This window comes from Benincasa hispida, chromosome 9 (genome assembly GCF_027475165.1).
Source record: "Benincasa hispida cultivar pf3 chromosome 9, pf3_genome.v1.1, whole genome shotgun sequence".
Classification (NCBI taxonomy): domain Eukaryota; kingdom Viridiplantae; phylum Streptophyta; class Magnoliopsida; order Cucurbitales; family Cucurbitaceae; genus Benincasa; species Benincasa hispida.
The window spans coordinates 92,737,986-92,753,125 of NC_143486.1; the positions used below are offsets into that span (position 1 = coordinate 92,737,986).

A 15,140-nucleotide genomic window follows, 5' to 3' on the forward strand; every position below is an offset into this window, starting at 1 on the left:
AGGGGAAGGTAAATTGTAAACCCCTGAACTTGTTTTACTAGTTAAAGTGTTATGACTATATACGTTCAAGTTGTAACACGGTGGACGCGTAGAGATTTGGAGAAGTCTATTAATGGTAAGCCAGAAAAGGGCAAGAAAATATGTTAAGTATGGAACGTTGGTTTTTTAGGTGAAGTAGGAACAAGTTAACACCTAGAGAGAAGGGAGGGTTCCATGCGTTGGGATTGGTAGGCACCATATGGCCAGCTTGGTTGAATGATGTGGCCAGAGGCCCAAGGAGGGGGCATTGTGGCTAAGTATAACAAGTGGTATATAGGGTTTATGCGACCAACTTTTTATACCATTGTTGAGGGCTAAGCTGAAGAAGGATGCAACAGACGATCATGCGTTGAAGGGAGAAGTCTTGGATGGCCATAAGCTTAAGCTAAGGAATTCAACTTAATTAATGAATAAGTAAGCCAAGTACCAACCTTGCAAACATCAATAAATGGATAAGCTTGTCAGGTGGCAATTAATTAAGCAAACTCTTCATGCAAACCCAAGTACAAATAGGCTTACCAAGAATAAGACTGTTTTGTCAAAATTTTTCTTAATGCCTATGTGAAGAAGTGTTGTTGCCATCTGAAGACTTTGGAAGTTGAAGAACTTTCGACTAACTAAAGAAGAATTTGAGGGATTTTTTATCGATTCTGGAGGAAATAATGCTTAAATTCTAAGATAAGCAAAAGGTAAGATGTTTAGGAGAATTTTCTTTGAAAGGAGTTTAGTTAAACAAATGTAGGAATCAAAGTTATGAAGTCTGGGAATTTGAATTTGGAATGTTGTTATGGATGAATAAGCAGGCAGTTACATACGAAGAACAAGCAGTTGACTCAGTGATGTTATGCATTAGCGCGTACAACATAGCCAATCCACAACGAAGGCAATCTGAGTACATCACATATTGGATTTACGTCATATAGACCGAGAAGTGTTTTAGTGCTTAACCAAGCATCTTGGGAAAAATTCCCAATTATCCGCCAAGTTAACAGGTAAGATGGCCAAGGATAGTCGATGCGTTAAGGATAGTTTAAGTGTGTCGAATTTACCTATGATGCAATGACTATTAGTATGCAGTAAAGATAAGTTATGCACTAAGCTCAAAAGGGAGCTAAGTATACTGACTAGAGACCTTTCCTTTTCAGGGCAAACATAAGTAGGAGAGGTGTACAACCCCTTGGATAAGTAGCTTAAGACAGTGAGTGATAAGTTTTAATAAATGTTTTCTAACGCAAGTTTATGAATGATTCCATATGCATAGGCATTTCATATGAAGTTAATATATCATGATTTTCTCGAATGCATGCCTTAAAAAGAATGTTGATCGCATAATCCATGTTTTAAATGATGAAGTTATTTAAGGGTTTAATGTGTGTTTTCCAGTAAGCCTATGTCATGTTTTATTGCATGATGAAATTAAACAAGTATATTCCATGTTTTGCAAGGCACTATGCATTGATATGAAACCATGAGGTATGATTATTTCAAATATGCATATTCTATATATGTTCTTAAATGTTTAAATGTTTGTGCCTTTTACAAACCCTACTCCAATGTTGGTACCAAAGGTATGGTAAGGTACCTAGATTACAATGATGTTAGGAATCCTTGACACTGAAGGTATAGTAAGGTGGTTAGGACTCAAACCAGCTCTACGTGCATGTATGACTATATTATAAACGTTGATGAGATCGAGCAAAATGGCTCTCTCTCAACTAAGGTTAGCAAGGATTGAGCAAAAGAGCTCTCCCACATGTTCAGGCAATGGAGTAGTAGAGTTTCAGAAAGATGCTAATAAATTATTTCAAGGTTTTTACGTGATGTATTTTTATGATTTCAGCTCCTTTTTAAAAACCTTGACTATGATTTTATAAATATTTCTTGATAAGCATGTTTATGTTAACTATGATTTAAAGTATGTTTTACTTAAGATAGTAACTCACTGGGCTTTCCAGCTCACTTTTTTAAATGTTTTCCTCCTCAGGTAGCAGTTGATGTCTCGAGGCCTAGCAATTCTGTCTGTCAGTCACTTTTTTGACCCTCCGGAAGTTGCAGTTTAGGTGGCTCATAATGTTTTGTTATTGGTTTTTATGCCCATGTCAGGGGGGTGGGAAAACAGAGGGGAGTTTGTGTTGTATTTACGGTTGGTTCCTGAATTTGTTGAGTATGTTGATGTTAATATTTCTGGTTAGCAGTAAATTATATGTTTAAAGTTGTTGCTGAATTTATGTATTGAGTTCTAGAGAATTATAAATTACTAATCGGGTTTAACATGTGCTAAAATTATAGGTTCCCAGGAGTGTGTTGGATAGTAGTTTTCATAAGAAAGTTGGTAATTTCTGTCTTCATATCTCTCCTCGAATTAAGAGGGTAATCTGAGGAGGGGTGTGACAGAACATGCCGCACTTGAGTTTGAAAAAGAATGGAGGAAAGAAAGCGATAAAGAAAGAGGAGTCCACCAGAAGAAGACTCAACACATTAAGTGTAATTAAAAAAAGATTCAAGAGGAAAACAGAATATTGAGGGAGGAAGAAGAACAAAAGAAAAAGGCGGTTGGCAAGAAAAATAAACCAAAGAAGGAGGTGGCAAGTGCCACAAAGAAAGAAGCGACATTGAGAAAAGTGGCATCGAAAAGTGAAGATAAGGGCAAAACACCCATAGTCGAGAAGGAGGAAAGGGTGTCAAATAAGAGGCCACCAATTCTACTGGAGATGCGATTATTCCTGGAGAGCACACCGCTACCCACATTCATCACAAGATTGTTGATGCAATAGGGTGGAAAGATTTTTGCGAAGGGACCAGAATGGTCAAACCAGTAGTGGTTTGGCGTTCTATGATGGGATGACGCATTCAAACAAATACAGAGCAAATGTTGATGATGCAAAAATTGGATTTAGCGTTAGGAAAATAAACTATTTATACAATTCGAAGATATCCCTGATGTCATAGGAAACAAAATTATTGACAAGTCAACGGATGAAGAGTAAAAAGATGCGCTGAGAGTGGTCGCCCAACCTGGGACCAAATGGACCACATCTGCTAAGGGGATGAAGACTCTATCGCCACATAGCCTGGCACCTGAGGCAAACGTGTGGCTTTACTTCATAAAAAAGAAGTTACTCCCCACGACACATAACCATTCGGTTTCGAGAGAATACGTGATGGCAGTTTACTGCATAATGCGGCTTATTCCGATCAACGTTGACTACATTTTTGTCACACCCCCTCCCGAGCCTTATTACCCAAACTGGAAGAGTATGTGAAGACAGTCAACACCACCCTTTTGCAATATCAACTACTCAATTTCATCAACTTAATAAGACTTAGGAGAGGGTGTGACAATTATCGCAGAGAGACTTCGTTCTCAAAACCAATATTCTTCCCATAACTGATTATGCGGCTGTGTACAACACAAGGTTGGTTTGAAGAAGAAGAATAAGTGGAGGTAAGAGGAAAACTCAGAAGTCATTCTCTCCCCGCTTTATTAGATTACCAACGCATCAAGCCGAAAATCAGCCAAAGCAGCCAGCGAAGCGACAATCTCAACAGCAAGCTTAAACTTCCCCAGAATCTTCTCAACAAAAGAAGCGAAAAGTGGTCATTTCGTCCAACGTTGATGAAAGAGTGATCACATCACCCCAAGTTGAAAAAATGCCTTCTTCCTGTTGAAGCAAAACGTCATCGCCTAAGCCTAGGTCAAACTCTCTCCCGCACTAGGAAGAAGTTGATGTAGAATCATTTGCATAAAAAAATACATAAGGGTTCCTCTAGGTTAGGCATTGATCTGAACAAGCGCTCTGCCCCTCTCGAAAAACCTTCTCTCCCCATTTTGCCTATCGCACCAAAATTAGCAATGCCTCCACCTTCCCCCAAAATAACACAACAGGCTCTCATCCTTGAGGAGTATAAGATCCCAAGCATCCAACCAACCATATCGTTGCTGACTCGTTGTTGATGACCAAAGCCTACCAACTCTTACCCTAAAAGTAGGCAGAGGATCCAACATTGGTGAGGCCAGCGGGCACCAAGCTGGTGAAAGAAGCTAAGGCCAAAATCTCACACGTCTGAAGAAGAAGTTGATCCAATAGTTGATGAGTGGTACAGATTCCTTCACGATGACCTCTGAGATCATATCTTAGGTGGTCTTGATGAGTTGTCACGGTAGTAGAACATTATCGCAAGTCAGTCGAGTGATTTGATGCGGCAACAACAAGAACTTGTTAGTCAACACAACGAGTTGGCAGAATTTTTCCAATGTCAGGTTCAGTCTATCCAACACCAATAGATCGTTACCAGAAGCTTCATACGCCAGCAAACGCAGAGGCAACATGAGCAATTTCACTTTATGGTATAGTTTTTCCAAGACGTTTTTGCTCTCCTCATGGTTGGATTAGCCAGTCCCCCGCATCTTCAAGCTCGTTTGCAATTTCCAAAAGAAAACATACCACCGCAGGAGCAAAATGACAATGATGCGGGCAAAGATTAAATTTTGCGGTGTTTGATTTTCATTTTTTTTTATCCTTTTATATATTTTTCATCACATTTTATAATTATTGACTATGAATTTCATTCCAAGTGCCAACTTTTCTTTGTCTTTTTTTTAGCTTGTCTCTCGCATATCTTTATTGATCGCTTAATTTTCTTCTTTGTCTGTTTGCGCTCCACAAATGACCTCAATGACGATACTGTGCCACCAACACAATGATTAATATGACTAGTGTTAGTATTTAGCTTTAGTACTTTGCCTTAGGTAACATTTTTTTATGTTAGTATGTGTGCAAGCTTTATCTCAAACCTCTTTCTTTTTTATGCCATCACATAATCCAATTTTCAGTAATGAGGACCTTATTGCCCTCTAAATTTGGTGGTGGGAGAGGTTTGAGTTAAATGCGTTCAAAATAGATTTCTTTTTTAAATCTCCATGAAAAAAAGGGCATTGAGATTAGAACCTACTTGTAGTTGGATGTCTGTATGACACTTGTGAGGGTAGGCTAGAACAAAGGTGGGAATCATGATCAATGTAGTAAATAATTGATCACAACTCCTGTTGGGTTGTATGTCCTAAAACTCACAGTGTGTAATGATTAACATATTCTATTATCAATAAAGATGTTATTAACATTTATTCAATAAAATTGTTATTGAATTTGTGAATTGCACTTGTAAAGTCTAAATCCAATAAACTAAAGATCCATGGCTATATTATGAATACATGAACTTTATGTGGAGACATAAGAGCGAATCAAGTTTAGTAAATAGCCAAAATGGTCTATAGGTACCTTATTCTGGTAACGCTATCAGATGCGACCCACTCTGTAGTTGTTACAATTTGTTGTAAAGTGCTACAAATAAAGTGATTCTAATTCGTTCATGTATTGACATGAGGAGTGGGCATGTCCTATGCAATGAGTTTACATAAGATCGAACTAAGAATTAAGTCACTTTTACTTTATAACGTTGTTTACTGTTTAAGACTGACTATTTCAAAGTGATGACCTAGATAACTTGACCTTAATCCTGAGCTAACTATGAACTCCTATTTATTCAGGATTATCCTTAGATTACATGGGTGAGGGTTGACTCAATAGCGCTGGCTCAATAAACCTCCCATTTCAGGGGTAAGACCGGGTAGATAATTGAGGATATAGGGTGCAAGACGGAATTCACTCCTACCCACTTTTAGGAATAGTAGAGAAGTTTTTCCCTTAACTGTTGACTTTGAGTCTTGAACAAGGGGCCCCACCCTCTCATTGGCTCAAGAGGGACTCGGTTTAGTGATTAGATCGCAAACCAATTATTCATTAGAGGATCAGTGGGACTTAAGGAGCAAGATGTAATCTCAGGGGTAAAACAGTTTTTTACCCAACCGTTATTACGAACAACCTATGAAGGGTTAACTTACTAAGCATGGTTATATCGAGTGAACATAATATATCTATAGTGAGGGGAGTGCAACTACTGGGCTTTAGTGAAGTGACCCGATAGTTAACGAATGGTAGTTAATTAGGTTAAAAAGTTTAGTCAATTAATTGCGAATCGTTGGAGCCCATGATCTGTAGGTCCATGAGGTCCCCTACTAGCTCATATCGAACTAAACCTTAGAATAATGTGACGAATGAATTTGAAGTGTTCGAATTCGTTTTTTTGGAGCAAAGCGTTAAATATATACGATATATTTAACCTAATGTTTAATTGTGAATTAAATATAAAGAGATAAAATATGAGATATTTAAATAAGATTTAAATATCAAGATCATGAATAGAGATTCATATAAATTAGAATTAGTGTTGGATTTAATATTAAATTAAATTAATTAAATTATATAATTAATTATTTAATATTAATTTAATTTTAAAAATGATTATTAGAATTAACTTTAGAAATTAAATGGGTTTGGTCAAAATTGCATTAAAAGTCAAATTGTTGACTAGATAAAAAATGTAATGGAAGTCAAATTGTTGACTTTTGATTTTTGAAAGTCAAAATGTCAAGTTTATTGATTTTGGACTTTGAGAGTCAAACTTTGACCAAGTTAGTGGAAAGATCCAACATTTGTGAGTGAGAAATGCCAACTTTTGCGTGGCTAAGTGTTGTCTTCATTTGAAGACACTTGTCCCACTAAATCCCACTTTGAGTTAGTGGATTTTTTAGTGTCAAATTTTCATCAAACTCAAAGTTGCATGTTTGCATGTAATGGTCTTTAAAATGGAGGTTTTTGAAGAACTCTTGGCCATAGTGGAATGGGATGAAATTATGTGATAATCTCATCGTAATTTTCTCTCAAAGTTTTAGCTTTTCCCTCTCCAAATTAGTCACTCACCAAATCTCACGATCTCGTTCTAAGGCCGGAGAATAGTCGGGAAGACTCTCATGGTGGTCTACGAACAGTTCGTGAGGAGATTGGAGCTAATTTGAAGAAGATTTTCAAAGACTACAAAGGTTGTATTCTTTTTTCCCTTTTATTTGTTTTATATGCATGCTTATCTATAATTAATCTAATTAGAGTACTTTAGGTCCGTTTTTCTTCTGTTGCACATGTATTCGTTCCATCAACTCCGTTACCTATGTCAAAATTTTCGAAGTGTGAGTTAATTATAAAAAGAGTACATTGCTCGTAGTTGGATGTCCACATGACACTCGTGGAGACAAGCTAAAACGAAGGTGAGATGCTTGGATCAGCACATGATCAAACTAAAAGGCAAAAGCAAAGGAGAATCTTTTTACTAAACCTTTAAACAAAAAGCCCATTCCTAAAAACGAAATATAAGATAGCTTTGGAAATGAGTAAGAGATTTTTGAAAAATAAGCTTGTTGCATCTGAAGGCTAGAAATATTTCCATAGGTAAAAGAACGAAACAAAGAAAAACATTGGTCTAGCAAATCTAGAATAGGAGCCACTTTAAGAGGTCTAGGCAATGCATCAAAGCTATCAAGATATATTAGGACTCTAAATATATACTTAAGGACAAGCATTGTTTTAAATTTGGGGGTGTGATAACTTTTAGAAATACAAGTTATTTTACCTTTTTTTATCTAAAACAACTTGGAAAATGCGACAACTTGATAAGAAGTTCATGAAATTAATTATATCATGTGATCACATGCATACAAAATCTCACAATCCACGAAAGATATAAAAATCATGTTTTTTGGGTGCAAGAAATCTATTTAAGCGGTCACAAGGTATCACCACAAAGGAATTCCTAACGCCAACATTGGAATTGCATAGTTGAAAACATAGCCTCATGCGATAGAAAGTGATATGACACGTAGGTGGTGGAGGTCAAATGAGATATCAAGTTGGTAGCTGACAAGAAAGCTTCACGGTAGAGCCAATGAACTTTTGGTGTAGAGCAGACGGTACATCAGAGTATGGAAATTAATGCACCCTGTCAGTACAATCATTAGTGAGAGAGGAAGAAGTGTCTTTCAACGCCTATAAATACTCAGCGAAATTTCCATGCAAAGGATATAGCCAAGTCATTGGAGGAAACTTTGCACAATTTCTCACTTCATAAATACTTCCCTTCGAGCCCTCGTGAAATCTTGAGTGAAAGCTTAATATTTCTTCTGGAAAACAAATGAGAGATTTCACCTTCAGCATAATCTTGCGAAACAGTAATCTACAAAGCTAGAAGGAGCAAGGAATTGCACCCCACAACTTGATATTCTATCTCTATCTCTTTTCCTCTATTGTTTTAGTTATTTATATTGTGTAAAATGTTGAAAAACTTCTTGTATCAATATGAATGCATCTATAGTATTTTGTTTATCCATCTCTCCATCTTCTATCATGAGCAACTAATTTCCTTATAGGTTGAGAAACATTGCAAATAACATAACTAAGTAAATTCTAATCATGCGTTCAACTTGTTTTATATATGCTTTATAAAATATTTGAATAAGTTGAAAGATTGTTCTAAATAGAATAAATCTATGTTTGAAAAGGCAAAGGATTTAGACCACATAAAACAAGAAAAAAATATCTTTAGAAATAAAGAGACATCTTTTGCATCAAATACTCATCGCATGAATCCTAGAAATAGGATATGGCGACTAAATACACTGAGAAGTGTAGGTTATGATTTTCGAGTGATTTGTTTAAAGGTTCACAGAAGGTTGGGAAGTAGTACGCCCAATTCACTAGGTTCACGCAGGATTTATGTAGTTACTTAGGAATTGTTAGTGAATATTTTTCTCAACCCTATCTTTATTCATCTAAAATCAATGTCTCTCCGCATAGGCTATTTTACTCACGATTGTGATTCACATCGCATCCACCACTATTTATTTTATCTATTGAATAGGAACAAACTCATTGCATATTCAACAAACAATTCGCGTCAAGATCGAAACAATCATTGTCAACGCATCAATAGAATTCAATCCCCGAGTTCGACCCTGGACTCACCATGATTCTAGTTGGATTTATACTTGTGTCTAACTAGGTAAAACAATATGTTTATAAGATATTACATAGTACTTAATCCATCTCATAGACAAAACGCATCAATAGCTTAGGATGATATTTAAGGATATTACTTATTTCTCTTTGAGTATTTTAAGGGGTGTTTGGCCAAAGGAGTAAAAGCTAGGACTGGTGGTGTTAGCTCCTCTCATTGTTTGACTCGAAAAGTTTATAGGTCACGTGACTAAAAACATCAATTTAATAATTTATTAATTCTTTACGCTCTAGATTTCACTACTAAACAACTCTCAAAACTTGCATAACTCCACCTTTTGATCCAAAACATCTTTAGTCGCATTAATAAATCGTAGTCACTTGCATTGCAACAAAAATATGGTTGGTTGGTAATTGCTATAAGTGTATGGTGACCATTTGAAATAATAAATGATAGATTTTGACAGACAAAAACAAGTACAATCCATTTCTTCATCAATTAAATCATTTAAATCAAATCTCTTCATTTGCTTTTTTTGCCAATAAAGTCTTTCAGTTATCAGTACAATCTTATCCATTTCCCTCAAATATTCTTCCTTTATTTTCATCTTAATTTTTCGAATCGGAAATGGCTGCAGATTCGAACAACCCAGAGCTGGATCTCGAGCTTCTTCCTTACCTTCGACTCTACAGAAACGGCGTCGTTGAAAGGCTTCTTGGGACACGTATCACTCCCCCTGGGCTCGATACTCGGACGGGAGTTGACTCTAAAGACATCATTATTGTCCCCGAAACCGGCGTCTCTGCTCGACTTTACCGTCCGACCGCCGTTGACCCTCACCGGAAACTTCCATTGGTTGTTTACTTTCACGGCGGCGCGTTTCTCGTAGCCTCCAGTGCTGAACCTATCTACCATAACAACTGTCTCATCCCGCTTGCCGCCGAGGCCCAAACCGTCCTCCTTTCGGTGAACTATAGATTAGCGCCGGAGCATCCTCTCCCCGCCGCTTATGATGATTCTTGGGCGGCGCTGCAGTGGATTGCCGCCCAGTCCCAGACCTCCGCCGACGAGCCCGGTCATGAGCCTTGGCTTAAAGAGCTAGTCGACTTTGAGAAGGTGGTGTTGGTTAAAGTCCTTCCCTATGACTTCAGTAAATACATTTACTAAATTATATATATATATATATATTACACTTGTAAATATAGCTAATAAGCTCCAAAGCATCGGTAGACATAACACAGTTTAAAAAAGTTTGCATTATGACGAAATTTTGAACCAAGTTTCGTAGTCTCCCGGTGATCTCAGTCTATTACGGATAGATTTTATTATTGTTAAAAATAGATTTTTATCACCAATAAAAATTTATTACTGATAAACTCTCGTATACATCAAAATAAAAAACATATTTCTAAAAAAATAAAAATATTTCATCAAGAATGCCTTTAAACCGATTAAAAGATATATTAGAAACTAACTTTGACATAATAGTTGAAGTGATACATCTACGAACGTGTTAAACGTTCAAAATATATATATAAAAAAAAAAAATTGTTAAAAAAAGTCAAGTTTGGAAAATCTTGTTATGCATATAGAAAAAATAGTAGGAAATGTACGATGAGGTATTTAATTAATTTTCTTGTAACAGTGTTTTAAGTGTTCAACTTAAGGACTGTTAGATCTTTTTCTTTTAGTAAATGTATGTATAAGTTGAACATACTTGGAAATTAGCGTATAATTAATAAAGTGATTGTCAATATTAAATTATATTATAAAAAAGAATGTCGGTAAGGAAGATGATATTACAAAAGTTTGACATTCAAATTATTATTGATTATCATTATCAATTGGTAACAAAAGATAGTCATTGCAGAAGTTATTTTTTTTAGTTAAAAAACAAATTTAGACATTATACTTTGGGACTAATTCTATTTTAGTCCGTCTAAATTTACTCCCTTTGATATTATTATTATTATTTGAGTACCCTTTGATATTATAAGGTTTGATGGCTGAAAAATATTCATCTTATTTTCTATTGTAAATTATTGTCGATAGGATGCTATTTAAATTGACTGATTAACTAACATCCATAAATAAGTAGGTTGTAATATGAATTAGAAATTAGCTTAATTAGAAGTGATTGATTATATTAATTAGAATGGAACTAGTCAGTCCACACTAACATAGCTAAGGCATCAATTGCCATCCAAGGTTGATGGAAGAGAATCTTGCTACAATATAATGAAATTACCACAAGGCAACGTAGAGTTGAAAAGCTAAATTATATTATTTGAACAGGTGTTCTTAGTAGGTGACAGTGCAGGTGGAAACATATCACACCACATGGCCCTGCGAGCCAAAAGCTCGAATCTGGGTGCCAAAATCAAAGTCGTGGGAATCGCTCTAATTCAACCATACTTCTGGGGACAGGAGCCAATCGGATCAGAGATCACTGAGCATCACAAAAGAGCTGAAGTGGATCGTTGGTGGAACTTCGTCTGCCCATCAGACAGAGGAAACGACGATCTCCTCATCAACCCCTTCTCCGATGGGTCACCGGCAATCGATGGCCTCACCGGTGAGAAGGTGGTGGTAATCGTTGCAGAGAAAGACATCCTGAGGGACAGAGGGAAGCTTTACTACGAAAATCTAGCGAAGAGTGAATGGAAAGGTAAGGTGGAGATTTATGAGACGGAAGGTGAGGATCATGCATTTCATATGTTAGATCCCACTTCCGAGAAAGCTAAGGCCCTTATCAAACGTTTGGCTTTCTTCCTAAATGAAGATTAAACGTTCAAATTTGGCGGATTATAAACACCACTATCTTTTCATTCACATCTCAAGCATTCTAACCAATAGCTGTCCTTTAAAAACGAAACCATATCTCATCCTTAAGATCCAATAAAATAATAATGTGATGAAAGTGAAAGATAGGCAGGAGTTCGTAGCAATGGAAGAGCTTTAAACACTTTAGCTTGTTCAACAGTCACAAACCCGGCAACTTTCAACGGAGAATCCTGGCAGAGGACGTACGGTTCTTTGATGACCATAGTTTGATTAAAACACGACTGTGTCGAGCATTGTACCTAACGTCTGTATGATGTTTGATGACATCAAATTGGAGACATGTTCTTCCAGGTGCTTCTTAGCATCTTGCCTTCCCACGTTTGCAATTGCAAGTTTCTCTGGTGGCAACTCATCTTCCTCTTGTACTGCCTTGTTGTACTTGATAGCCAAGTTCAGCATTTCCTGCATGAAATATACCAGACCCGTAAATCACAACATAGATTATGTACAATGATATACCCCCTGCTGTGTGCAAGTTTTATTGAGTTTAGCCATGAAAAATGAATCGTCAAGATAATTGATCACAACCCTTTTTTTAATTAGATGAGATCACCACTCTTTACGTTGTCAAAATTAAGATTAGAGAGCAATTGAATTGTTTGGCAACGCAAGAAGCTCATTTTATTCAATATTGCAAGAAGAGATGCAACCTCTAGAAGGTTAACACTTAAAAGACATGCTTACCTGGACGTTGTCAAAATTAAGATTAGAGAGCAATTGAATTGTTTGGCTACGCTAGAAGCTCATTTTATTCAATATTGCAAGAAGAGATGCAACCTCTAAAAGGTTAACACTTAAAAGACATGCTTACCTGGACAGTCTGCTCATTAGTTTTCGAGTGTGTATCGAATCGTCGAAGTGTTAGCCCATCAGTCCATTTCTTCTTGTGAAGATTAAGCAACATCTTCTCTTCAAGTTCATTTTTCCTATAGTTAATTGCAATAGAGTAATAATGGCGATTCAATCCGTGGATTAATGCCTGAAAAAACAATGATATGAGTCAGTCAATTGAAAGCTAGAATGATTTAATTGTATTTGTTCAATACTCACTTGAATAGATGGCTTATTAAGATGGCCGAGGTTTGATGTTGTTTGTCGTGGTTCTTGGCCGAGCATCATTGTCTGGGGATTAATAAGACGAAAGGCATCAATAACCACCTTTCCCTTGACACTTTGGATTGGATCCACAACTACGGCAACAGCTCGCTGATTGAGAGCTTCAAAACTCTACAAATGATGGCGAAAGTAAGCATATTTCACATTATAATCTCAACTGCAAATCTTCATTACACTTTTTCCGTAGCTGGAAGACCCAGTAAAAAAGTTATTATAAAATAACAAAAGCCCTGATAGATAAGAATACTTATACAAGAAAAAGGAAAGGCATTCACCCCTAGAAGATTCAACAATAAGGTGGATAACAATATGCTAGATGGGGCTGTTTGAGTAACACAAACCTGTTGAGTATTGATGTCGACACCAGAGAGCCAACATCCAAATCCAGGATGAGAGTGGTACCATCCTACAACCATCTCAGGGCTGAAGGCAAAAAATAGATAGTCAAAGGTAAAGGGCAGCAGAAGATTATATGTCAATAATGAGTTCAACCTTCATACATGAACAAGGGAAGAACTGAGGACTGAGGAGCTTCCCCCATCTCCCAAAACACTCTCACATCACAGACAAGCAAAAAAAATGTATCTCCTCACAAGGCCTACTCTTATCCTTAACTACACCCCCTTCTGTTAGTCCATGGTTAGATACATAATCTCATGGGCTCACTTAACTAACTAATTACAGAAGATATTAACTTCCCCACCATTTTCTCCTCAGACGCCTCCTCTTGTACACATGCTTAATAGGAGAGCTTTCGCCCATATCATGCATAATCTGGGGAGGACTGACATCCATACACTCATTACTTTATTTAATTCTAACCATACGTTCATTTGATGAAAATGTCAACTGATATACCAGACCAAAACCAAAACCAAAGCTAAAGTAAAAGTGATGGGGAGACACCTAAAAATGAGGAGTCATTCAAATGAAACATCGGGCATACACACAACCAAATAAATGATTATAGAAGAAGATAATATAGTGAGTGGTGCTCCATGAAAACAAGAATGACAATAAAATTAAAATGAACTGAGCCCACATTTAGGGAGTCATTTCCTAAAAGAAGCAAAGTGTTGGAAACAGCATGACAAAAGATTCTGATTCTGACTCTGGACAAACGAAAGCCCAACGATATAAGTAGGAAAGAAAACTAAAATTCCTCCAGAGTGCATACTGTTCGACTGAAAATTGACATCAACAGATTTTCTTGGCAAGAGTTCAGCCATCCCAGGATCCTCTAAATATTCATTTACATAGTTGACAATGAAATTTAAGTAAGCCTATGTAAGTTTTATGCTAAAATCAGGTCTATTCCAAAAATTAAACACGCACTAGACAGAACAAGGCCTCCCAGACAACACAGGCGGGACACACAAATAAAATTTAAATAAGCGAAGCTGTTTGCAGGATCTAAAGTTCCATTTCAGCAACTTAATCTTTAAGATGTTTCCTCCAGCAAATTTAGTCATTACAAATCTCAATCTACATAAGTAAAGAAAATTACCGTCCAGTTTGTTTAAGCATGTCAAGCATATTGGTCTGGAATACATGATCAACAGCTTCAACACTAACACCCGTACCACTTTGCGGCATAGCAAATACATCGACCACGCGCACGGTGTACTCGTCAACAAATTCCCCCAACATCAGACCCATTACTTCCATGGGAACCCCAGCTCTCCCTATTACGCAAAATTGTAGTGGAAACTTACATAAACGGGAAGTTTATTTAAAGCTTCACGATCTAAATTACCAAGAACATGAATTACATCCAACATCCTATACCTAAAACCGAGCAAAACCATCCAAATTCGTTGATAATATAGAAGGGCAGAGTCGACAGAGCCTCTAAACATTAATTAAGTAAAATATTGTGAACACATTCGAAAGAATAAGAGCCGAATAAACAAGAAAAGTGGCACTTCAATTCGAACAGTACCGTGCTTAAGCATCTTCAGAAGTGCGAGCGAGGAGATGTAGACCTGTTCCGACGAATCAAGAGTGGGCGAGTCCGGTGGCGGGTGCCCCAATGAACCTCCGGCACCGGCGAACATTCTTTGTAGCCGCTCCATTCGTAAAGTTTTCCCTCAGCGTCGATCTATCCGGCAGCCGGGCATGCAACTGAACTTTCTTTTGCAACAAGACTTCTCTCGTCTGGTTCTCTTCTTAAAAATGGCGATTACGGGAGGTGGCAAAACTCTTATCAAAATGACTATTTTGCCCTTCAAACTTTA

The 15,140-nt window shown here is 37.0% G+C and overlaps 2 protein-coding genes across 2 annotated transcripts; one reads left to right on the forward strand and one right to left on the reverse strand.

The window, feature by feature from the left end:
* The first annotated feature begins 9,444 nt into the window (after positions 1 to 9,444).
* On the forward strand, positions 9,445 to 11,755 carry LOC120086137 (putative carboxylesterase 2). The gene is made up of 2 exons (XM_039042602.2): positions 9,445 to 10,059; positions 11,239 to 11,755. Exons 1-2 carry the CDS (start codon positions 9,571 to 9,573, stop codon positions 11,728 to 11,730), a joined length of 981 nt encoding a protein of 326 aa, XP_038898530.1. The 5' UTR covers positions 9,445 to 9,570; the 3' UTR covers positions 11,731 to 11,755.
* On the reverse strand, positions 11,740 to 15,111 carry LOC120086138 (26S proteasome non-ATPase regulatory subunit 14 homolog). Its single transcript, XM_039042603.2, has 6 exons — positions 14,846 to 15,111; positions 14,411 to 14,588; positions 13,245 to 13,326; positions 12,838 to 13,014; positions 12,599 to 12,766; positions 11,740 to 12,189 (listed from the first exon to the last, which is right to left on the reverse strand). The coding sequence occupies exons 1-6, from the start codon at positions 14,976 to 14,978 to the stop codon at positions 11,998 to 12,000; spliced, it is 930 nt and encodes a 309-aa protein (XP_038898531.1). The 5' UTR covers positions 14,979 to 15,111; the 3' UTR covers positions 11,740 to 11,997.
* Between the last annotated feature and the right edge of the window lie 29 nt (positions 15,112 to 15,140).

Coding starts and splice junctions, on each gene's coding strand:
- LOC120086138 (XM_039042603.2), bottom strand. CDS start 14,978: ATGGAGCGGCTACAAAGAATGTTCGCCGGTGCCGGAGGTTCATTGGGG. Junction 13,015..13,244: donor TCGACATCAATACTCAACAG/GTTTGTGTTACT, acceptor CATCATTTGTAG/AGTTTTGAAGCTCTCAATCA. Junction 12,190..12,598: donor CTAATGAGCAGACTGTCCAG/GTAAGCATGTCT, acceptor TATTTCATGCAG/GAAATGCTGAACTTGGCTAT.
- LOC120086137 (XM_039042602.2), top strand. CDS start 9,571: ATGGCTGCAGATTCGAACAACCCAGAGCTGGATCTCGAGCTTCTTCCT. Junction 10,060..11,238: donor AGCTAGTCGACTTTGAGAAG/GTGGTGTTGGTT, acceptor TTATTTGAACAG/GTGTTCTTAGTAGGTGACAG.